Source organism: Rhincodon typus, chromosome 40, assembly GCF_021869965.1.
Source record: "Rhincodon typus isolate 14 chromosome 40, sRhiTyp1.1, whole genome shotgun sequence".
NCBI lineage: Eukaryota > Metazoa > Chordata > Chondrichthyes > Orectolobiformes > Rhincodontidae > Rhincodon > Rhincodon typus.
This window is the reverse complement of record NC_063371.1, coordinates 11,382,409-11,407,162: the sequence shown is the minus strand read 5'-3', so window position 1 is coordinate 11,407,162 and position 24,754 is coordinate 11,382,409. Positions and strand designations below refer to the sequence as shown.

Genomic DNA, 24,754 nt, shown 5'->3' with positions numbered 1-24,754 from the left:
AGGAAAAAAGGCAAGAACAACCCAGCAAAACAAAGAAAAGATTCAATAAAATAAAGAAATTGTCACACTGAATATCAAATACAGCAGGCTATAGAATGTCAAAAAAGAAGGAGCTGGATTATTTTGTCGATATGAAAGAGAGAGAGAGTGTGTTCTCTGTGTAATTTCTGCATTTCTCGCTGAGATAATTGTATCATCTACAGCCACGGGAGAGGTTCTAGAAGACTGGAGATTTGGCTAATGTGGTGCCATTATTTAAAAGAGGTTGTAAGGAAAAGCCAGGGAACTATAGACCGGTGAGCCTGACATCGGTGGTGGGCACGTTGTTGGAGGCAATTCTGAGGGACAGGATTTACGTGTATTTGGAAAGGCAAGAATTGATTAGGGATAGTCAACATGGCTTTGCGCGTGGGAAATTGTGTCTCACTAACTTGATTGAGTTTTTTGAATAGGTGACCAAGAAAACTGATGAAGGCAAAGTGTTGTCTATATGGACTTCAGTAAGGTGTTTGACAAGGTTCTGCATGGTAGACTGATTAGTAAGGTTAGATCACATGGAATCCAGGGACAGCTAGCCAATTGAATACAAAAATTTGCTCGAAGGTAGGAGACAGACAATGGTGGTAGAGGGTTGCTTTTCAGACTGGAAGCTTGTGATCAGCGGTGTGCCACAAGGATCGGTGCTGGGTCCACGGCTTTTCATCATTTATACAAATGATTTGGATGTGAATGTAGGGGGTATGGTGAATAAGTGTGCAGATGACACCAAAATAGGTGATGAAGTGGACAGTGAAGAAGATTATCTCAGACTACAAACGGGACCTTGATTAGATGGTCAATGGAGCGAGGAGTGGCAGATGGAGTTTATTTTAAATAGATGTGAGGTGTTACATTTAGGTAAGGCAAACCAGGGCAGGAGTTAATGGTAGGGCCTTGGGCAGTGACTGAGGGGTGCAAGTGCATTGTTCCTTGAAAGTGGACTCGCAGGTAGACAGGACAGTGAAGAATGTGTTTGGCACGCTTGCCTTCATTGGGCAGAACATTAAGTATACGAGCTGGGAGGTCATGTTGCGGCTGTACAAGACATTGGTGAGGCCACTTTTGGAATACTGTGTACAGTTCTGGTCACCGTTCTACAAAAAAGATGTTCTTAAACTTGAGAGGGTGCAGAAAAGATTTACAAGGATGTTGCTGGGGTTGGAGGGTTTGAGCTATAGGGAGAGGCTGAATAGACTTGGGCTTTTTACCCAGAGTGTCGGAGACTGAGGGGTGACCTTAAAGAGGTTTATAAAATCGTGAGGGGCATGGATAGGGTAAATAGCCAAGGTCTTTTTCCCAGGGTGGGGGAGTCCAAAACTAAAGGGCATAGTTTTAAGGTGAGAGAGGAAAGATATAAAAGGGACCTAAGGGGTAACTTTTTCATGCAGAGGGCAGTGATTGTATGGAATGAGCTGCCAGAGGAAATGGTGGAGGCTCGTAGAATTACAGCATTTAAAATGCATTTGGATGGGTACATGAATAGGAAGGATTTAAAGGGATACGGGCCAAATGCTGGCAAATGGGACAAGGTCAGATTGGGATGCCTGGTCAGTGCAGTTGGACCGAAGGGTCTGTTTCTGTACTATATGACTGTATGACTAGTAAACTGAATGTAGGCTTGGTTTATTTGAACAGATGTTGCAGGGATTTCTCATCAGACAGTATTTATGATGAAATACCAGCAACTGTTGTTCACTCACACACACACACAGCAGAACATGTTGTAAATTAACCTTTGCAATGGTTGGACAGTCAGAATTTCTGCATGCCGGTTGTGTGCTGGTTTGTATGTTCTCTCTTCAAGTGATATCACAACAAGAATCTCTTGAGCCTGCAGACCAACCTCCATGTAACAGGGCCTGCACGCATACATCAACTGGCAAAGATCATGGGAGAGGGAGGAGGAGCAAACCTTCCCAAGCTGGGGAACAAAGGCACGCTTGTGGTCCCTTCACTGTTGCCCCAAGGTCGTGGTGGATCCTCGACTTTCCCGGGCTCACTCCCACATTAGGCAGGACTGTAGTGACAGCACAGGGACTGAGTTTGGACCTGTTTATGGTGAGTTTATGGTGAACTCTTGCCGATCCATTCTCACTGAAGAAAGCAGTAGTCATTCCTGGAAGCGAACCAGGATTGTTCTCAAAGTGGTCCCGTCACATTGGCAGTGGTGGAAGAAGGAAATGCAAGAGCCTCAAGAGCTGCCTTCCAACTCTGGTGCAGTTCAGATCACTGGTCGTATCAAAAACAAGATGCTTCCCCCGCCCCCCCCACTACCAGACGCATAACTACCCCTTTCTGTCACTCTGTCACATCATTCCAACAACAGCTTGCTTTTAGCCAACACCCCTGGTGTATTCAGGCATCCTGCTTTGCAGGAACGACTATAATCAATGTTGGGCAGGTGACTGACAACTTGGCCGAGGAAGAAAGTTTCAAAGAGAACAGTTAAGGAACGAAATTCTGGAGCTCAGGCAGCTGATGGAGTGAACACCAACAGTGAAGCATTTAAAACAGGAATGTGGGAACTGTTCAAATTGGAGGAGGGGATCTCCAAGCAGCTTGAACACAGAAATGTTGAGCTCAGTGCCACCTGGCAGCATCACCTCAAGGTGACCTGTCAGGATGAGGTCCGGGGGTATTTGTGAATGCTATGCTGCTGTCATCCTTTTACAGAGATGTTCTCAAATACCTGCAGCACATGAGCAGTCCTGTGTTCCCTGTTTATGCTACAGTCAAATCTCCTTCCACACTTTCAACTTGTTATGGATCAGACCAGACCCCCTCAAAATATTTTAAGATATAGCCTAGACCCTAGCGTTTTTTTATTTCAAAGGCAGATGTGAAGCGACTGGTCCAACTACTCGACGTTAAGCAAAAGACAATTTATTTAAACACTGTAGCTAAAATACAAAACGAAAGGGGAATGTAGAATAACCTATTGGAAAATTTAGCAGAATAATAGATACAGTAACTATTACTAATGAACTGTTCCAGTATAGTAACACGCCATAAACACACCCCTTGGCAAAAAGGCACATCCAGACACAAATTTTCACATGCAGTTCTCCAATCCAGGAGGGAAAATCATCAAGAGAAAATTCAGAGAGAGTAGCGGCGAGAAGATATTGCTGAAGCTTCCAACTCTTGGCTTCTGCTGAGAACGAAACCTAAAAAATTTTTAAAAATCTAGAAAGCCAGGTGCGAGAGAGCTGGTCCCACCCAGGCTACTTCCATTGTTTCAACATTTAAAAAAAAACCAAGGCCTCACAAGTTGTTTACTTTCTTAGAGACAGCTATGTATCACTGCCTTACAACCTCACTTCAAAAAAATGGGACAAAATAACCACTTAAAATGACAGCATCATCACACCTTCAACATGGTCTGCTCTATTTGCCCTCATGTGCTTATTGAAATTCTCTTTCAATCTGTCTATACAATTAGCCTCAGATGCTGGTTGTGAGTTCTCTGGGTAAAGAAGAGTCTCCCTAAGTATATTTCCTGTTGGATTTGTTAGTGACTCCCTCAAACCTGTGGTCTGCAGTCCTTGCCTCACCCACAAGTGGAAACGTCCCTGCCCTCATTCTCAACAAGAGGGGCTGCCCTCTGGAGTTTGGAGTGGGAAAGCCCCCACCCTCCGAAGGACGTGGGAAAGGAGGCTTCTGGTTCCAGCTCTCAGCTTTACTGAGCAAGAGAAAGTTGGAGCAGGCTGGGGGTAGAGCGCTGATGGAAACTGCAGGATTTGGAACTTCCCTGCCCTCGTTAAGACCATGGTTTTATTTGTCATTTCAGGGCAAGTTGGATGCACTGTGGGTTCTCCTGCGGAAAGGCTATGACCGGGTTTCCGTGATGAGACCTCAACCTGGAGACAAGGTACAGTACGACTCTGACCAGTTGCTGAAGCCGGGATGATGCACTTGCCATGCAATTGCGTTCTATCCTTCCGGGGTGCGGGGAGCATGCTATACTGACCGTTGGCATGTCTGCTTCATGTTACCGATGCTGCTTCTTGGAGGAGGCAGAGACAACCCAGCCCCATTTACCACCACCCCCACCACCACCCTCCTAACTCTCCTTTGTCACAGGCTTTCAAGTGTCAAGTCCACAACTGGACCCTTGCTGGTGCTGTGGTAATGCACAACAAGAGGGCCAATTCCAGAAGACCTCCTGTCTGCAGTTGATTGTAGCAGCATGCCCGGGTGGGTCATGAGTAACTCTCAGCGTAGGCCCAGCCAGGGGGTTGGCAAACCTCTCAGCGTGGCTCCATCAATGAGCTCCCGAATTAGGAGGCAGGAAGTGGCTGTGCTCTGTCATCAATCATGTGTTTAAGTCTGATGGGCGACTGTGGTCGGTGTTATCTGGAGGAAGATAATGATTTGTGTTTCCAAGTTACCCACATGACAAACAAACAAAAAAAAATTCTCGGAAAAAGAAAGATGAACAAGGAAAAAACAGAAACAAAAGGTTCCATGAAAAGTTGTAAATCGAGGGCAGTTGCATAAATTTCAGAATAGTCAAAGCCAAGCAGTCATGTGAGCCCAGTTTTGACTGATGATGTCAATGGAGAGGGAGAACAGCTGGTTCTCATAAGCTCAGTAAAGCTTTGCACACAGAGAAATCATCAGAAACAGCAACCACTCTCAAGGGCTTTGCTCCACAACACAAAGCAATCACTACCTTCAGTTGCTCTGAAAAAGAACTAAAACGCATTTTGCAAGTCCAGGCTGAAAATGGAAAATATGAAGTTAGTCAGCGGTTACCTATATAACTTCAGAGAGGGTCTGGCTGCTCTATCAGAGCGTTTCCTCTCTACAAGCCTCACCCAGGAATCCTTGTTCGCTATGTCCTGAGGTGCTGCCTTTCTTCCTTCTGCCTGCCAGCCTGCTCCAGCTTTCACAGAACAGTGAACTGCAGCAAGGGGAGGTCACTTACACTTTCGTGGTTTTCAAGTTGTGGTTTGTCTGATTTCCAGCCGAGTACCTGTGGGCAGTTTGCAGTTTTGACTGAGTCAACCTCAGCTGTGTCAGAGAAATAGAGAAACCTGCTGCAAGGAGTGGGCCATTCAGCCCATCGAGCTTGCTGCACCGTTCAGCAGGACCGGGACTCATTCCCTCCACCTCAGCTCCCATTTATTGACCGCCATGCCTTTAATACGTCAAAATGTTTGTCTTTTTCTTGAAAATACTCACTGCCCCGCACCCCACCTCTGTCTGTCGCAGCAGATTCCACAGGTTTAAAGGGGAGAGGGGTCTGATTTAAAAGGGACCTAAGGGGCAACTTTTTCACACAGAGGGTGGTGCATGAATGGAATGAGCTGCCAGAGGAAGTGGAGGAGGCTGGTACAATTACAACATTTAAAAGGCATCGGGATGGGTACATGAATAGGAAGGGTTTAGAGGGATATGGGCCACATGCTGGCAAATGGGACTAGATTAATTTAGGATCTCTGGTTGGCATGGACGAGTTGGACTGAAGGGCCTGTTTCTGGGGTGTATATCTCTATGACTCAATGGCTGACCACCATCTGAGTTTTCTACATCGCCGTCTTCTCCCTATATCCTGAGCCTGTGGCTCCTGGTTCACCCCCATTGGGTGGAGGAGGTGGGGGAATGATCACCCTCTCTCTGCGTCTAGTCTGTCCCATCCCACACTCCTTTTTTCTCCCCCTACTTTCTCATACTGCTCTTCCACTTCCATTGATTTACTCTGGCCCCTCCCTCTCCCCCATTACACCCGTTACTTCATTTTGTCTCTCCTTGTTCATTCCCCCCCCAAAAAAAGGGATCACACTTCTCTATTAAAAAAAAACCAAAGCCCTGGATCACTGGACCTGAAATGTTAACTCTGTTTTCTCTCTGCAAATGCTGCCGGACCTGCTGAGTTTCTCCAGCAATTTCCATTTTTCTTTCACACTTCTCTCTCTCACAGTCCTCTTTCCAATTCACAATGTGTCAGGTCAACAACTGAGATTGAACTGCTATCTTTTACATCGTATTTTACAAGAAAAGCAGCAGTTCCCATGTGGACCCACTGTCTGTCTCTCTGCAGACTGGAAACCACCATTCACAAGCACTCCCTGTTCCCTGTGAATCCACCAACTTGATTTCTGGGCTGCCACTGTCCCTTCTTTCCATGGTCTTTAGTTTTGCTGATGAGCAGAGTTGACATGGCTCTTCATCGAGCACATTTTGGAAGTCCACGTAAGCCACATTAACCTTCTCTGTTACAAGGAACCGTTAACAAATCTGGGTGCTGGCTTTTCTTGGCCAATCCACATTTGTCCAAGTGCGTGTGAATTTTGTTTCAAATTATGGTGTCTCAGAGCTCCCCTATCAGTGAGGTTCAAGTCCCAGGCTTGCGGTCATACATTTTCCTTTGGAGCAAAGGTATAGCCTTTGCGATTCTCCGGTCATCCAGCTCAGATGCCTCCTGTATCCCAGGAGGACTGGTGAACGAGTAACCTCAACTACTACTTACAGTTCCTCGATATCAGTCATGCATTCAGAGTGCCTTAGCTGCATGCTCACTCACTCAGACCTCTGCAGCATCTTCTTTCTTGGACAAAGACCAATGCAAAATATTCCCGTCATGTTTCAGCCATTAACACTGGAATGCATCAGAGGATTCAGTGGGAAGTCAGAATCAAAAAAATTGCAGAGGGACTGGTCAGAATCTTCCGGTTAGAGTCACACAGCACAGAAAAGATCCTTTGGCCCATTAAGTCTGCACATACGTACCTAAGCTCATCCCAGTTTCCAGCTAATACCCACTTGGCCCATAGCCTCAAATGTTGGGACATTTCAGGTCGTCATCTACGTACTGTTTTTAAAAGGTTGTGCAGTTTCCTGCCTCAACTACACATCCCTAGCCAGAGCACTCCAGATTCCCACCACCTTCTGGGTGAAAAAAAATTAGGTCAAAACTCCCTTTCAACCTCGTCCCCTTCAACTTAAAACTGTACCCCCTCATTATTGACCCTTCAACCAAGGGGAACAGCTGCTTCCAATCCACCTCTCCATGCTCCTCATAACTTTGTACAGCTCTCTCAGGTTCACCACCCCCCACCCCCCACTCCACCCCACTCCGCCTTCTCTGCTCTAAAGAAAAGAAACCTGAGCCTATCCAGCTTCCCCTGTTTATGAAAATGCTCCATCCCAGACACCGTCTTGGTAAATCCCCTCCCCCGAGACAGAGAGGCATTACACAATTGAAAGATGAGGTCCTGTGCCCCGAGCTTCATTGGAACAGCCCAAACAGGGGTGAGAACAGACAGGGCAGAGTGGCCGAGGTAGCAGAAGAACCCAATGCCATGTAATGAGAAGCTCAGATTAGAAACAGTACCAGAAGGAACTTCCAGTGTTAGTCCCAAGGAAAGCCTGCCCTAAGTTCTTGAAGAATCGAAACACAGAATCTTCCTTGGAACAATTGCATTTGACTCAAAATTGTATCCCCAGCGACCCCCCATGCAAGATCCAAGTCTGCCGTTTGTTTTGACCCTTGCAGACAGTGATACTGAGTCTGAATTTCTGAGTGATGTCTGGGAAGGATCGCATGGCAAGATTGCAGACTGAACATTTTATTGTATCAGACAAAAAGTAACATGGTCTATAGGCTAAGCCACAGCAAATTTTCCCCATTTAACATGCAAACGGTCAGAAAATCCCCTGCCACAGTGAAGGCAACCCTCTGTCTTGCCACAGCTAGCTGAAGGTTCCAATCTTGTTTAAATCCTCACAAGCCTGGTGTCTTCGATGCAAATGTGAACATGCACAGTGGACTAGGCAAGCTGGCTGCTTCTCTGTCTGTGTGTATCAGGTTCTTGCAGATTGACCTGGCTGTGAAGTGTAGAGATATCTTCAGAGAAACCTTTTAACCTTGACACCATTCAGGACGAGCAGCCCACTTCATTGGCACCACATCCACAAATATCCACTTCACCACCGACACTCAGTACACACTGCTGCTTCTGCCTACAAGATGCACCGCAGAAACTCACCAAACATCCTTAGACAGCACTTTCCAACCCTTGACCACTTGCATCTAAAAGGACAAGACCAGCAGATATATGGAACACCACCCCCTGCAAGTTCTCCTCCAAGCCACTCACTATTCTGACTTGAAAAAAAATTACTGTTCCTTCACTGTCACTGGGTCAAAATCCTAGAATTCCCTCCCTACCAGCACTGGGTCTACCTACAGCATGTGGACTGCAGCGGTTCACGAGGCAGCTCACCATCACTTTCTCAAGGAGCAAGAAAGGATGGGCTATAAATATTGACAGAGGCAGTGATGCCTACATCCCACAAGTGAATAAAGAGAGAGAGTCAGGCTCCCACACGTAGAAGTCTTTGACTTCTGTAACACAAACAGGAAATGGTAGAGAAATCGTCCGAATGAGATAGTTGAGCAGTTGTTGACTCTGAGGGGTTTTTGAAGGGATGGAGGTGGCGTGACAGGGTCTGTTGTTGATGGTAAGTAGTGGAGGCAGTGTTCTTTCTGGCTCAAGTTAACAGGAGCAGCAGATTCCTGTTGCTGTTGTCATGGCGACAGAAAGGTTGCTTGCCAAAGTGAAGTAAGGCTGGATTTTGGCAGCTTTGCATCCCCCGCCCCCCCTGCATCATCAGCAAGGGACACAGGCAGCAAAGAGAGTGGTCTCTGGCCTGGAGAGCGTGAACATCCATCCAAATGGAATTGTTTTCACTGAAAGGATTTGAGGCTTATAATAATGCTCACCGAGACTCAAACTTGCTAAACTATTTGGAATGCAGCGCTGGAAGGCAGAATTATTTTGCGAGGCCACATTTAAAAAGTTATTGAGCCTGCAGTGCAGAATTTCTCCTCTGCACCCTACCCCCTCTTCCCATCGTCAGTAACCCCAAGGTAGTTTAATTTCCTTTTGTAACTTTCACTGCCTCGCACATGGCAGGCAAATTCTACAGCACTGTGCCGGGTTTATTGCCGTTGCTGACTGATTTATTGTAACCCCTCGTGGTTTGAATCCTGGCACACTGTGAGAAGCTTGGCTACCACATTAGTGAAGAGCAGGGGTGGTACCTCATTGTGTGTGTGTGTGTGTGTGTGTGTGTGTATAGTTCTTCTTGCACATGAGCAGACTGACTGACCCACTTTAAGGCTGAGAATGAGGAGAGATTTCTTCTCTGAGAGGGTCGAGTCTCTTTGGAGCTCCTTGTCCCAGAGAGCTGTGGGGGCAGATTCCTTCGGTATACTTAAGGTTGAGATAGGTAGGTTCTTCATCAATCAGGGAAACAAGGGCTAGGGGGAAAATGCAGCAAAGCAAGTATGAGGAATACTGGATCAGCCATGATCCTATTGAATGGCAGAGCAGGCTTGAGCAGCTGCATCATCTATTCCTAGTCCTGTTTCTAATGGTCTTAAAAGCTGCAAGATAAACTACCAATGAAACCATTCTCCCTCTGCTGCTACTTCCCTCAGCTCCAAGGAGTCCCTTGAACTGCTTAGCCTATCCTCGCACCCACCTTGTTTCAGCCTCAGAATACAGTACCCAGTCCTGGTCTCCTTAGACAATGGGCCATTGGATGGCTTTCAATTGACAACACCTTCATTCGCCAGATGACTTCAGCCTCAAGGTTCAAGGAGCCAAACGCAGCCACTTCAGGGTAGCATCAACTTAGAAGTGGAGCTCTGAGAATGGGTTAAAGAGAGAACTTTTCAGCTCTGCATGATCCAGGACAAAGTAGCACCTTCAACATCCACCCCCTCCAACACTGATGCCGACTTGCAGCAGTGTGTACCATCTACAAGGTGCCTTGACGCAACTCACATTGGTATGTTTGAATCACCCATCGTAGAAATTTGGAACAATTCTGTGGCACTTATCGTACGGAAATTAAATGGAATTGGAAATTCCATTGCACGGGGCTAATTGTGGATGTACATTGCTTTGTGGACTGAATAGTCTTTCTTGTTGGAGTGTTGTACAGAGACTGGTTGTGGTGGGGGTGGGTGTTATTGACACATGACCTTTGATCAAAAAGGCACATGGGAAAAGGAGGGCAGCAAAGGGGAGACTGACACCAATAATTGCCGCATCCCATCAGTCAGAAGACCATAGCCAGTCACCGAGGCTACATAATTTCTTCCCAGCATGGTACTGCGCTCAATGCAGGAATCACAGAGAAAGAGGGAAAGGAGTTGCTGGGAACTGTTCATATCTGCACTATATGAAATGATTGGCATCTTCAACAGTCTCTGACTGATTTTTCAAACACACCACTTAAGGACTGCTGATGTTTCCCAATCAACCTCGTTTGGAGATAAGACTGTCACAAAAAGGGGGTGAATTTGGCCCATCGTGTCTGCTCTGCCATTCCATCACCACTGATGTTTCTCAACCCCATTTTCCTGCCTTCTCCACATAACCCTTGATCCCCTTACTCATCAAGAACCTGTCTGTCATAAATACACTCAATGGCTTGGCCTCCACAATCCACTGTAGCAATTAGTTCCACAGATTGACCACATTTTGGCTGAAGAAATTCCTCATCTCAGTTCTGAAGGGTCATCACTTCACTGAGGCTGAGCTCTCAGGTCTTACTATCTTTTAGTGAAAACATCTTTTCCACATCCACTGTATCCAGGCCTGTCAGTATTCTCCAAGTTTCAATCAGAACTCCCCTCATTTTTTGAGGCTCCATAGAGTACAGACCCAGTGTCCTCAACCATTCCTCATTTGACAAGCCCTTCATCCCTGGGATCATTGTTGTAAGCGTCTTCTGGACCCCTCCAATGCCAGTATATCCTTCCTTCGATTTGGGGCCCAAAACTGCTCAAAATATTCCCAATGCGGTCTGACCAGAGCCTTACACAGCCTTAGCAGTACATCCCTGCTCTTGCATTCTAGCCCTCTTGATGGTAGTATACACTTCTGGAGCAAGTGGGACTGGAACCCAAGACTCAGACATAGGGACATTACCACTGCACTACAAGAGCAGTCCAGATAAGACAGAAAAGCTTGGCTGCTGCTTCCAATTAGTTTTGTTCACTTCGTAGGACCCCATGGCATTATTGGTTGGACCTTCTTCCCTCACATTAGAAATCTCCACTGCAGCTGCATTTCCAAAGTGCGACACTCTCTGTGAGCTACTTTCAGTTTTATGGACAAGTAGTTCCATGAATTGGCATCTACTCCAGTGGGATTTCTGGAATCCTCTTCCACTTGCATCCTTATGGAAAAGCCATCACAGCCCAAAATATACACTCCTGTTTTTCCACTTTCTCTCCACAGATGCTTCCAGCCTTCAGTCTCTCTCCAGCAGTTGCTGTTCTTATTTCAAATTTCCCTCCTACATCCACACCACTCTCTTTCTGGAGTGTGTTGGTCTGGTATAGGAACCTCTCTGTGCACTATGAGTACTGTTCCTTTCAAATCAGGTCTGAAATTCATATCTCAAACAAAAAAAGCCCCACCATCAAAACCAGAAAGGGTTAATTTTGGAACAGAGATAGTAGGAACTGCAGATGCTGGAGAATCCGAGATAACAAGGTGTAGAGCTGGATGAACACAGCAGGCCAAGCAGCATCAGAGGAGCAGGAAGGCTGACGTTTCGGGCCTAGACCCTTCATCAGAAAAAGGGTGAAGAAGGGTCTAGGCCCGAAACATCAGCCTTTCTGCTCCTATGATGCTGCCAGGGTTATTTTGGGGCAGTTTTGGTTGTATCTTTTTCAGTAGGACCTTACCAAAGGTGACATTCACCCTTGACTTCTACTTGTTCTAAAGCACTGCTCGGACTCTAACTGTACTGGAGTGAGATGCTCACAACTCCTTCACATTTTTAGTGTCTCAGCCTTCCTCTGCAGTTCAGGAATTTCAATTGTAAATTTCTGCAGCTTATAGACCCCTTCATGTTAGATTACTAATCATCCATTCATCAAAGCAGGAGTCAATCTATCCTCCACAAGTATTCATCTGGATTTCATAGGTCCAACCAAATTTCAGTCTGCTCTTTGACATCCCTCTCAACCAGCCTGCTTTTTTTTTCCCAAAATTATTTGCAAGCAACCTGTTCACAGATCTTACAGCACATGTGAGACTTAAGCCAAGCTTCCTATCTCCAAGACAAGGACACCCTAAGAAGCCCCAGCCCCCAGTTCTTTATTTAATTTAAATACCCATCACAGAATCACCCTATCAGCTCTTTAATAACTTTTAAAGAATTACATGTGTTCTCCCTCACCCTTCATTATCTCTGGAGCATTTCTTGATTCATTCTTAAAGGGGCCACCGTTTATAATGCTGTCAGTTCACACCCTGATGTCAAGAAGCCACTGCAATTCCGCACCCCCCCTTCCCATCCCATGCTAACATCGTGAGAGAACTGCCATACATAGGATTGAATGTGATAACAGGGGAATCAGTCTTGATGGATAAAGGGCAGGAAAGTATACATGAGGAATGTGGGACCAGCCTTGATCCTATTGAATGTTGGAGCAGGCTCGAGGGGCTGAACAGCCTAGTCCTGTTCCTATTTGTCATGGACTTATGAGCTCATGGTCTTATATACCCATGGATAGGTTCCTTCTCAACTAAGTAGTTTTGTTGAATGCTTGCTCCTCTAAGGAGCATTGAGAGCAACAATGCTTACATCTGCTGTTACAACCTTTTAGCCCTCTCTACACAGTCTTTGTGTCACTGAATGCAAGGTCTGCAGGCACAGGTAAAGCTAAATTTCACTGCAAACCATGTTGTGCAACAGTTGATTAGATGTTCCAAAACTTGGTCCAGGAGGTAGGTTTCAAGAGGATCAATGGAATTCTTTATCACAGAGGGTCATTATGGATATCCAAGGCAGGGATAGACAGATTTTTAATCAGGAAGGGAATCAAGGGGTGTGGAGAAAGGGCAGAAAAATAGCTTTGAGGATCAGCAGGTCAGCCATGACCTTATTGAATGGCGAAGCAGACTTGATGGGCTGAATAGCCATCTTGCTTCTTCTTCTACATCTTACAGTCTTAAGTCATACCTGAAAAGAGAAAATATCCCATGCACAGGAAGTGACATGAGTGAATGCTCCCAGTGGTGAGAATGAAAGTCAGCCACCCTGGGACCCATCCTTGTGACAAGAGCATCAGAAATCTTGGTGTCCTTGCCCTGAGATACACAGGAATGTCGTGCAAGCCCTTGGCAATGACAGCTATTTTGATCAACCTGCTCAGGTACACCTTTGAGAGGGAGGTTGAAACTGGATCTGGGTCCAGAGAGTACAGAGCCTGTGGAATTTTCTGCCACAGAAAGCGGTTGAGGACAAAACATTGAATGTTTTCAAGAAGGAGCTAGATATAGTTCTCGGGGCTAACGGGATCAAAGATGTTTGGTCTCATTGTCTGAGGAAGGATGTTCTGGTAATGCAGGGAATGCAGTGAAGGTTTAACCATGCTGACTCTTGGGATGGCAGGACTGACATATGAACAGAAGCATACTGTATTGACTTAGAAGAATGAGGGGGGAAATCTCATAGAAAGCTATAAAATTCGGTCAGAAGTCGGGGCACAGTCACCAGCCAGTGGGAACATTGGATCCCCTCCGGGATACTCAGACTGGGGGTCCTTCTGGGTGACCAAGCTCCGAGGAGGGAAGTTGCTTTGGGAGCATGGTGCCCCCCGCTTGGCAAAGCTGCTCTGGAGTGACCTGTGCCCAGACACCTCGGCAGAGTGGCTCCCACCATTGGGAGGTCTTTTCTAGCCAAAAGATTTGGAGGCTCCTGAGCAGGTCATGCTTGCTCCATGCCTGGAGGTGCCAGGAGTAGGTTGTCCAAATCCCCACTGGCAACACGCTGTCCAGTGGCCTTCAGTCCATCTGTCCATGGTGTGCTGTCTTCCATGGAACAGGCACCCAGACACTGGGTACTTGCCCAGGGGACACTCAACACGCTTACCCTTGTGATCAAATACAAAAGGAGGCCAGTGGCAAGGAGTGAGCTCCCACAGAGCAGGCCCTAAGCACACCTAACGGGCATTGAGATGCTACTGAGTGAGCCACTGCGGCATCAACAGATGGTCAGCACCAGAAGCAAATATTCTGCAAAAGTTGCAGGGACAGCACATTCTTCATGTGCTGGGCAGGGATGAGGGCCTGCTGCTGTGCTTCACAAGGTTCGGCCCACGAGAGTCAAGCGGGAAGATAAGGCAGGTGCAAACTCCCATCCCATCAGCCACTGCGCTACTCCGATCAGAGCAACCGCATGCCCGCCCGTCATCATAACCAGCCCGTGCAAGCAATAGCTCTCACTCTGCATCATTGTGCTTTTGGAATACTGCTCTCAATTCTGGTCTCCCTGATATAGGAGGGATGTTGTGAAACTTGAAAGGGTTCAGATTGGATTTGCAAGGATGTTGCCAGGGTTGGAGGGTTTGAGCAATAGGGAGAGGCTGGATAGTCTGGGGCTGTTTTCCCTGAAGCGTCGGAGGCTGAGGGGCGACCTTATAGAAGTTTACAACATCATGAGGGGCAAGGATTGGGGGAATAGACAAGGTCTTTTCCCCTGGGTAGAGGAGTCCAAAACTAGAGGGCATAAGTTTGAGTTACGAGGGGAAATACTTAAAAGGGACCTACGGGGCGACTTTTTTATGCAGAGGGTGGTGCCTGTATGGAATGAGCTGCCAAGGAAGTGGTGGAGGTTGGTACATTGACAACGTTTAAAAGACATCTGGATGGGTATATGAATAGGAAAGGTTTAGAGGGATATGGACCAAATGCTGGCAAATGGGACTGGATTAATTTAGGATATCTGGTCAGCATGGACAAGTTGGACCGAAGGGTCTATTTCCGTGCTGTACAGCTCTATGAGTCTCCTCCTCCCAGCTCCCTGTTTCTTTGTTCATTGAAAATGTTAATGGGATAAGGCCCATGGGGCAGTGCTTTGAAGAAGTGGCCAATTTGAAAGCAGAGACAGGAAAGGGGTTATTGGCCAAGCACAGAGAGAGAACACAGGCTGCCTGCCTTTAGGGTCCATCTGGAACACATTAGTCAGCATGGATTTGTTGTTTGATGTTATCAGGAATCAACACCTTTGGATTCCCAAATCGTTAAAGGGACCTCTCCCTCTGCAACCAGCTTCAGAGGCAAAGCTGTAAGAGCCCAGGTGTTGTCCTCTACGAGAGTTGCAAATGGTCTACAGCATCCCATTAGGATTTCAGACTGAAATGTGCCCATCACCTCCAACCGCTCAGTGGAATGCACCATTCAGTCTTAATAGCGAGACATTGCTCCATCAGTGTTAGCTGGGCTCCAGGGTAGGAACTGAAGGTTAGATACTGGGGCCTGAAAGAGGTATCACCAAACCAGGTGAGGCTTCCCTTAAAGTTGAGAGCAACTCACCAAATCTCACAGAATCCCTACAGTGCAGAAAGAGGCCATTTGGCCCATCAAGTCTACACTGACCCTCCAAACAACAGCCCACTCAGACCTTGTCTGTGTTCGCTGAACACCAGGATGGGCTTGTCACTGGACACTGACAGGGAGATTGACCACCTCCTTGCACTGCTGGGGGCATTCCAGAGGCTGCACTGACCCGGGGGCAAACTTTGGGCCTGGCTGGCACGGTGGCCTAGTGTCGTGGCATCCTTCGCTGGTCTTGGGGTAGGGTTAGAGGACCACAATGCACCACTCTCTAATGTCAGGAATCGGGAATGGCCAGCCGCGGACTGTCAGTGCTGGTCTGGCCTTTTAAAGGTGGTGCCACTGCCAGGGATGCTGGTCCACTCTGGCATATGCCAGCAGTGTCCAGCCATCCCAGGAATGGTGTGTGGTAAGCTGGGGTGAGAGGGACGCCCTTGGGGCTGGCAAGGGTTTGGCAAAGATATGGCAGGGTCCTGTGGTGAAAATCTTTCCGAGACACTCGATCCACTGAGGCAAAAAAAAACTCCACAAGACATAGCCTCTAGACTTCCTCGAGATTCTAGATTCGAGATGTTCCCACAGCTGGGATACAGGTTAGACTTCCAATAAAGAGTGAAGGCGAGTGGCAATGGTGGAGCACAAGCACATAAGGAGAAAACCCCATTCACACTCTTCAGATGTCTCAAGTAGATCATTGCCTTTGCGTGCTAGAGATATGGAGTGTCATGGCCTCAATAGCGCGTGACCTCTTTGTTTCTCATTGCTCTCATGTTACTTCCAAACGTATAAAGCCAACCACCTGAACTGATGAATTTAACATCAGTTTCTTGATGGACAGGCCTTCTAATGACAGTGGTTATACCTCCAATGTTGTTGGAAATCCCATTGACCAGCTGGAAGTTAGGGGGAGACAGGTGTTCACTCCATCATAGAGTCATGGAATGGGTGACGGCAGGGAAGGAGAATTTGGCCCATCAAGCTTCTGCAGGCTCTCTGCTAAACCATTATTGCTGGACCTTGTCCTCCACCATTTATTTACCATAAACCTGTGTTTTTCTCTGTTTCTGTCTCCCTTGAGATGCTTCTCCAGTTCCCTTTGAAAGTCACAATTGGGTTTGAAAGCCACCACACTCTGAAGCATTGCACCCCTGATTCTAACCACTGACAGACCCAAGACCATTTTCCCCATCTCACACTTGGTGCCTTTGCCAATCATCTTAGATCGGTGCCTGCTGGCTCGCGGTCCCTCTGCCAGGGGGTGCATTTTCTCCCCACCTACTTTGCCTGCTTCCCCTTGTGATTTTGAACATCTCCATCAGACCTCCTCTCATCTTTCTCTTCCCCCAAGGACAGCAGCTCCATCTTCACCAATCTATTAATATCAGTCAAGCCCCTCATCCTTGGAACCATTCTCGCCACTCTTAGAGTCATACAGCATGAAAACAGGCCCTTTGGCCCACCATGTCTATGCCGACCAACAAACACCAAATTGTACTCATCCCATTTATTCGCACTTGGTCCATAGCCTACTGTGCCCTGGCATTATAAGTGCTCGTCCAGATGCTTCTTCAATGTTGGGAGAGTACCTGCCTCCACCACCCTCTCAGGGAGCAGGTCCGTATATGCTCTTCTCTGTGTCCTCACTTCGCAACTTCCCTGAAGTGCGCTACCCCACTTTAGACACAATCCTCCTACCGAGCCTGATCCAGTGTGATGGACATGTTCATCACAACTTCCTTACTGTTGCACCCTGCGCCTCTACTTTGTGCCTTCAAGATTACCTTGCTATTGGTGTAGGAAGCTTAGTCTCTGTCAACCGTTGCTCTGTGCCAAGCAATCTCCAAAGAAACACACAATTTAACTTATGTTACAAGACTTTTAAGTTCAGTGTTAGCAGATCTGCTGTCAGACTGTTTTACAATGACCAGCCAGTGACACCCTGCCAGGAATAGTGCACTTATTCTGCTGCCGCACCGGAACTGAAGCATCTTTTGCTCAAATTAACTTTGGGTTTGGAAACAAAAGACTTGCACGCATATCGCACCCTACTTGACCACAGGACGCCCCAGAGTTTTTGAAGTGTAGCCACTCTTGTAGTGCAGGGAGAAGGGTCAGTAAGCTGGACGGCTGGTTTGTGATACAGACTGATGCCAGTAGTAGGAACTGCCGATGCTGGAGAATCTGAGAGAACAAGGTGTAGAGCTGGATGAACACAGCAGGCCAGGCAGCATCAGAGGAGCAGGAAAGCTGACGTTTCAGGACTGGACCCTTCTTCACTGGGACTATGGTGACTTTATCAGTGAGGATTTAATCTAGAACCGAGTTTGAGATGATTAAAGTTATTGAAGTTAGGAAAATTAAAATTCTCCTCTTCCAGTGACAACATGTCTTTCACCCGTGGGGAGGGAGATGTCTTTCACCCGTGGGGAGGGAGATTCCACAAACGCCAGCATGATCCACACCAGATGTTGTCCCTTAGTGAAGAAATGTTTGTCCAGACACAAAAGATCACTCAGGAAGACAAAAGCAAGATAGCATGGATGCTGGGAAATAGTAAAAAGTGAAAACAGAAGATGTTACAGGTCAGACAGTGTCTGTGTAGAGAGAAAGCTGGAATAAATTTTTCAGGTCTGTATTTATTTACTGACCTGAGACATGGACCCTGTTTATCTCTCTCCACAAGTGCTGTCTGACCAGGGATGACTACTGTTACCCCTTTTTAGGGTAATGTCACAAGATCCTCCAGGTTCACCTGAAAGTGTCGATAGTCCTTCAGTTTGAGAAGATTACCCTGGCATCACTGACAGTACAGCACTCCAGCAGCACAGCTGTTGACTTACACTCGAAATTCTTGTGCTGCAGAATCTGGGGTGGGACTTGCACAGAGAGATTGGAGACTGCCCCCCCACAAGCTTCTTTGCCAGTATGGACCAGAAGACATCACAGAAATGCAAGCTTTTTAAAAACGACATTTGTAGTGTGTGCACAAAAATGCTTGTTGCAGTTTTTGAGCAGCTGTTGTTGTATTCCAGTTTTTTAATTGGACTGCTGTCTCTTGCCTTAGCAACGGGTCTCGAGTCCTTGAATGACACTCTGAGATCTTGGCTACGAATGCTGAACAGGCGTGACTCTGATTCCTCCCCACTTGCAATTGCAGTCACTACATTTCTCCATTTCACATGAGTAGATGAATGTCAGAGCTTAAAAAGCCTTTCCGTTAACCAGATAGAGAACTGATGGCACTTGATCATCCCCGGATCAAGTCAGATCCCAGCTGGAATCCTGTGAACAGTTTTGGGGCCCTTTGCTGAGGAAAGATAGACTGGCATTGGAGGCAGTTCAGAGAAGGTTCCCTTGGCTGATCCCAGGTATGGAGGGACTGTCTTATAAGGGAAGAAAGTACCCTGTCTTAATAGGGAAAGAAATAAGGGGAGTAAGAATGATGAGCCCAGGAAAAGGATATCATGCAGCTGTCAGCAAAACACACGGGCAGTATGTGCATTTTTTTGCAGCAGAATGCTGAATATTTTGGACAGAATTGGGGTAGAAAGTTTGTATATTTGCCAAACTAAACAGTGTTGTTACGTAAGTTCTCTGGTTGACATCTGGTTTTATCCTTTGAGAGGTAAAGTGCACAGCTTTGAATGATGGGTCCTAACTTAAAAACTTCTTACTTCTTCCAAATGTTGTACTCCCCAAATGTCTCCCCTTTCAACAGTCAAAGTGTTACTCCTGGAATGAGAGGGTTGATCCAGTCCGTCACATTTTCGAGCGCATGACGAGTGTCCTTGCTTCACCCAGCCTTGGAGATGCAGGATTGAGGCAGGGAGCACTCCCACAGAACAGATGGCTGAGATTAGCAAGCTCTTCCCCTCAGGGAAATGTGGAGGTTGCTTAAGACAAGGTCAGGGGATGGGTGTTTCGCTGGAAAAGCTTGCAGCTGCTGGCCTTCCTGCTTCTAGCTAATTCTGCCTGTAGAAGAGCGTGAGAAGGTGAGGAAGGGTGTGGGAAAGGGTGAGGGAAGCTGCAGTGAAGACGAGAGAACAGATCGATTCAGAGACCAGCCTCCAAGGAGGCGGACGGTTGACTGGGTAACAGCTGAACTTAAGAAAGAAAGTTCAAGAGAATTAAGGAGGGATCTTCCAGATGACCAAGGGAAAGGCAGTAATGCGGGATACTTTACAGACGACAGAGCTAAAGATGGAGATGAGAAAGATGCAGAGCCCGGCTCAGGCCATAAGCACAAAGACAATAAATAGCATAGTGTAGGAGCAAATTACTGCAGAAGCTGGAATCTGTCCTGAGAACATCGAATGCTGGAAATCGCAGCGGGTCAGGCAGCATCCGTGGAAAGGGAGCAAGCTAAAATTTCAAGGCTCGATGGCTCTTCATCCAACCTGGTGATGAACAGCCATCGAGACTTGTTAGCTTGCTGTCTCTCCATGGATGCTGCCTGACCCGCTGCGATTTCCAGCATTCGTTGTTCTCGTTCAAGAAATGGCATCAACCTCATTGAAGCAAATCTGTGGAAATCCTCAAAATTATCACCTCACGTCCGGTTGGATTTTAACAACAAATGAGTTCGTTTTTATCTCCTTTCATTGTCAAAAGATGCTAATCGCTTCCCACTTTCTGTCAATTAACATCTTCCCAGTGCTCATGGTCTATCGCTTTGACTTGATCTGCAGCAATAATCAGTTCAGATCAGGGGAGGTGGTATTGTGGGAAATGGCTAATGTCACTAGATTAATACTCCAGAACCCCAGCTAACGCTCAGGGGACATGAGACATAGCAGATGGTGATGTTCGAATCCAATAAAGCCTGAAATAGAGTAGGCCTAATCTCGAGCACTGAAAAAAATCCATCTGGTTCACTGAAACCCTTTAGGGAAGGAAATCTGCTGTCCTTACCTGGTGTGGCCTAGATGTGACTCCAAACCACACTCCTCTTTGGTTGACTCCTGTAAGCTCTCTGGGCAACCAGGGATGGTCAATAGATACTGACCCAGCCAGCACGACCCACATCTTATGAATGAGTTTCTAAAAACAATGAGATTTTGAGCTTGATCAGTTATCGGAGTTTATCCCGCTTCACCACTAATTTTCTGTGGATTCAGGTTTCTATCAAGTTAAGAATTTCAGAAGCTCTCACGCTCAGTGTGACATTTCAGGCACTCCCCGCTTGAAAGAGATTTCACTTCTCCTGCAGGAATCCAGTTTTGTTGTGTATGATTCTGAGGTTTGCAAATTTTCTAAAATCCTGAATGTCTGTCTTGATCCTCCAAAGCATTGACTGGCAGATAATCTTCAGATTGCTGAAAGGAGACTGCAGTCCTTAATGGCCCCAGAGGTCACACTCCTACTCAAAGGCTTTGTCCTGGGATTGTTCTGAAGGACCCCAATGAGGCTGGTCAACATCAATTTATGCTTCTTCACTTTCCCATCGCGGGTATCTATTGCCCCACTATGAATGAGGGAGATCAGGGGAACAGCAAGGGGAATTGAACAAAGAACAAAGAACAAAGAAAATTACAGCACAGGAACAGGCCCTTCAGCCCTCCAAGCCTGCGCCGATCCAGATCCTCTATCTAAACCTGTCACCTATTTTCCAAGGATCCGTATCCCTCTGCTCCCTGCCCATTCATGTATCTGTCTAGATACATCTTAAGTGACGCTATTGTGCCCGCCTCTACCACCTCCGCTGGCAACACGTTCCAGGCACCCACCACCCTCTGCATAAAGAACTTTCCACGCATATCTCCCTTAAACTTTTCCCCTCTCACCTTGAAATCGTGACCCCTAGTAATTGAGTCCCCTACTCTGGGAAAAAGCTTCTTGCTATCCACCCTGTCTATACTTCTCATGATTTTGTAGACGTCAATCAGGTCCCCCCTCAACCTCCATCTTTCTAATGTAAATAATCCTAATCTACTCAACCTCTCTTCATAGCTAGCGCCCTCCCTACCAGGCAACATCCTGGTGAACCTCCTCTGCACCCTCTCCAAAGCATCCACATCCTTTTGGTAATGTGGCGACCAGAACTGTACGCAGTATTCCAAATGTGGTCGAACCAAAGTCCTATACAACTGTAACATGACCTGCCAACTCTTGTACCCAATACCCCGTCCGATGAATGAAAGCATGCCGCATGCCTTCTTGACCACTCTATCGACCTGCGTTGCCACCTTCAGGGTACAATGGACCTGAACACCCAGATCTCTCTGTGCATCAATTTTCCCCAGGGCTTTTCCATTTACCGTATCGTTCGCTCTTGAATTGGATCTTCCAAAATGCATCACCTCGCATTTGCCTGCAATGAACTCCATCTGCCATTTCTCCGTCCAACTCTCCAATCGATCTATATTCTGCTGTATTCTCCGACAGTCCCCTTCACTATCTGCTACTCCACCAATCTTAGTGTCATCTGCAAACTTGCTAGTCAGACCATCTATACCTTCCTCCAGATCATTTATGTATATCACAAACAACAGTGGTCCCAACACGGATCCCTGTGGAACACCACTGGTCACAGTTCTCCATTTTGAGAAAATCCCTTCCACTACAACTCTCTGTCTCCTGTTGCCCAGCCAGGAGGGCTGGTGTCACAGAGACCCTTTGTCACGCAACGACGAATTGACTTGTGGTGGTCTGAAGGAGTCACGTGTTTTCACCTCTTCCAAGAGGCTGGAAGAAGAAATGCTGAGCAGAGGTGGATCTGATGACTTCAGGAATTCCACTTGATGCTGGTATGTTGAAGACATGACTTTGCCTCCAGTGACTGCTTGGAGGTCTTGGAGATTCCCTCCTCAGCCATCCCTTCTTCATCCTTCAGAAGTCACCTCTTTGTGAAATCACCTCGAAGCAAGGAGTCAACGATAGCAGGTATATTATCAACCTTCAATGTTGCATTCAGCGTTGCTATGATCTCCAAGTGCCTGCCTGATATCAAGACCCTGATGAACTCCTGGCACTGAAAAAGAAGCCAAAGCTTTGGGTCGCAAACAGCAGCAGCCTTCTGTGGGAACAAACGAACTCTCAATCACTGCCTCATGCACTGATTGAGAGTCTTGGGCTGTTCGCACAGCCTGTCAAGGGCTGCTGCAACTCAACCATCTTGTGGTCTCCTCTGCATCTCTCTTTGTCACAGCCCTTCATGCTCGGGCTTGACATTTCATTGCCGACCTGCAAAGCTCATTCTGAATGTTACAGTTCGTCTTCCTCTTGGTACAAACATCCTGCATGGCCCGCAATTCCCCACCAAGATCCCTGAGCTTTACACGTTCTGGATAATTCACTTCAAGATTGTTATAATCCCTTCAGTATTCCTTGCCATCTTGTTTTTGCACTCAACTTCCCAGTCTTACATGGGCACAGAACTTCTACAGCGGAGTTTAGATTCATCCTTATTCTCCATGTCTTGGCTGAGCCATCATAGCTTCCTGTCTTGTGGAATCATAGAATCCCTACAGTGTGGAAAGAGGCAATTCATCCCATTGAGTCCTCACTGACCCTCCGAACAACATCCCACCCAGACCCCCACTCTATCCCCATAACCTTACATTTAGTATGGCTAATCCACCTAACCTGCATATCCTTGGACAATATGGACAATTTAGCATGGCTAATCCACCTGACCTGCATATCCTTGGACTGCGGGAGGAAACCAGAGCACCCGGAGGAAACCCACGCAGACATGGGGAGAACGTGCAAACTCCACAGAAAGTTGCCCAAGGGTGGAATCAAACCCGGGTCCCTATCACCATGAGGCTGCAGTGCTAACCACTGAACCGGTGTGCCACCCATGGAAATGGCTACAGTCTGGAATCCTCTCCAATTCCCTCCCAGCCAGTGTTAAAAATGAAGTCCGATTTTTGACTAGATACCACCCACATCTTCCAGAGTTTCCAATCCCTTGCTTTTCGCTTTTCCTCCTCAAAACACTGCTCTATTCGTCACTGAGATATTGTCCGTAACTCATGGACTTCTGTGGAAATGTGACTGAATCAGTTTTAGTCAGATTTCTAGTGAAGCTACAGCCTAGTGGCCTCTCTCATTAAGTCTGAGCCTCTCCTCCTTCCATAGAGGGGCCATCTCTGAGAAACTGATTGGAAGTTCACAAGGCTGACCAGACTCCATTCCTGCGGGATTCTCTGGCACAATGCCATGTTCCTTGGTCAACAGTGCACCCAGATAGAGACCCTCAATTTGCCACTTCTCCCCAGCAATTCCATTTGATAAAGATTATGTAGGATTCTGGACACATGCTTCAGGAAGTATATGAAGGCCTGGGAACAGTGAGGGGTTTCAGTCCTGATGGGACCTTGGAAAAAGGACTGTTCTCCCTGGAACAGAGAGCAAGAGACGACCCAGTAGAGGTTCTCGAGATGATCTGAGAGGGTTTCCATTGATTCAACAAAAGGTAGCTCACACTGAATCAGAGGTCATAGAGTTTAAGATCATGAGCAAAAAAATCCGGGGGAGAGAATGAGAAAAACAGGCACTGGAACGCTAAACCTGAGAAAGGTGCTGCATGGAACTGTCAGTAATATTTTAATGAGGGAAGCAAGCAGTTACCGAGGCTGCGCTACTTACAGAGTTATGGACAATTCGCAGAGATGTGGCACTAAGTGGGACTGCACTTGCACAGAACCAGCACAGCCACTTTAGGCTGAATGGCCTCATCCTATCTGCGGTGCCAGGATCGAGGCTTTCATTTACCAAGTCTGGAGCAGCTGCTAAGCCTACGAAGGGCTCAGAAAGAATGAAAACAACTGGGTACATAGCTCAATGAGAAGCAAAAGAGGTCCTGTCTCTGGTAGAGCATCTTATGCTGAGCAGAGAGAGCCCCCTCCCGTATAAAGAGCCCTCAGGCACATTCCTTCATTGGCACAGGGAGCAGCAAGCTGTAAAGAATCTCAGCAGCTTGGTGGCTGGAAACGCTGGCTGCCTTCCCAGTGGATGACGCTACAACCACTGTCACCCTGCTCAATGTGTGAGGTGGTCTCCAGAGGTACAGCCCTCCGATGGCAGCAACAACATCGACACGGTTGTGCCCCTGGGATCAGGAAAGGAGTCTGCTCGGCAAGAGGTGGAGCCGGGCTCTGTCTTATTTCCTACTGCGGGGCCGCTGGGTCGTTTTTACTTGGGTTCAGCGTGTGCAGCTGTCTGCAAAGCACTGAACCTTCAGCAGGCTGATTGGATAGGGCCCCCAGTTACATTCAGACAAAGGAAAAGAATCTCAGTGTTCTCGCTGACCTGGCAGATTTGTCTCCACTGAGCATCTCGTCAAGCTGCCTGCAGTCAGTCAGCGTCTTGCTTTAATTACTGTCTGATTGTTGCCT

The 24,754-nt window shown here is 47.1% G+C and overlaps 1 protein-coding gene across 1 annotated transcript in view; it reads left to right on the top strand.

Moving 5' to 3' along the window:
• The window catches only part of LOC109922031 (anthrax toxin receptor 1-like), a 136,739-nt gene that overhangs the window by 104,708 nt on the left and 7,277 nt on the right, over nt 1–24,754 (top strand). Inside the window, exon 17 of the mRNA XM_048618511.1 lies at nt 3,830–3,910. Within this exon, the coding sequence (XP_048474468.1) occupies nt 3,830–3,910 (81 nt within the window). The remainder of the gene's footprint in view (nt 1–3,829; nt 3,911–24,754) is intronic.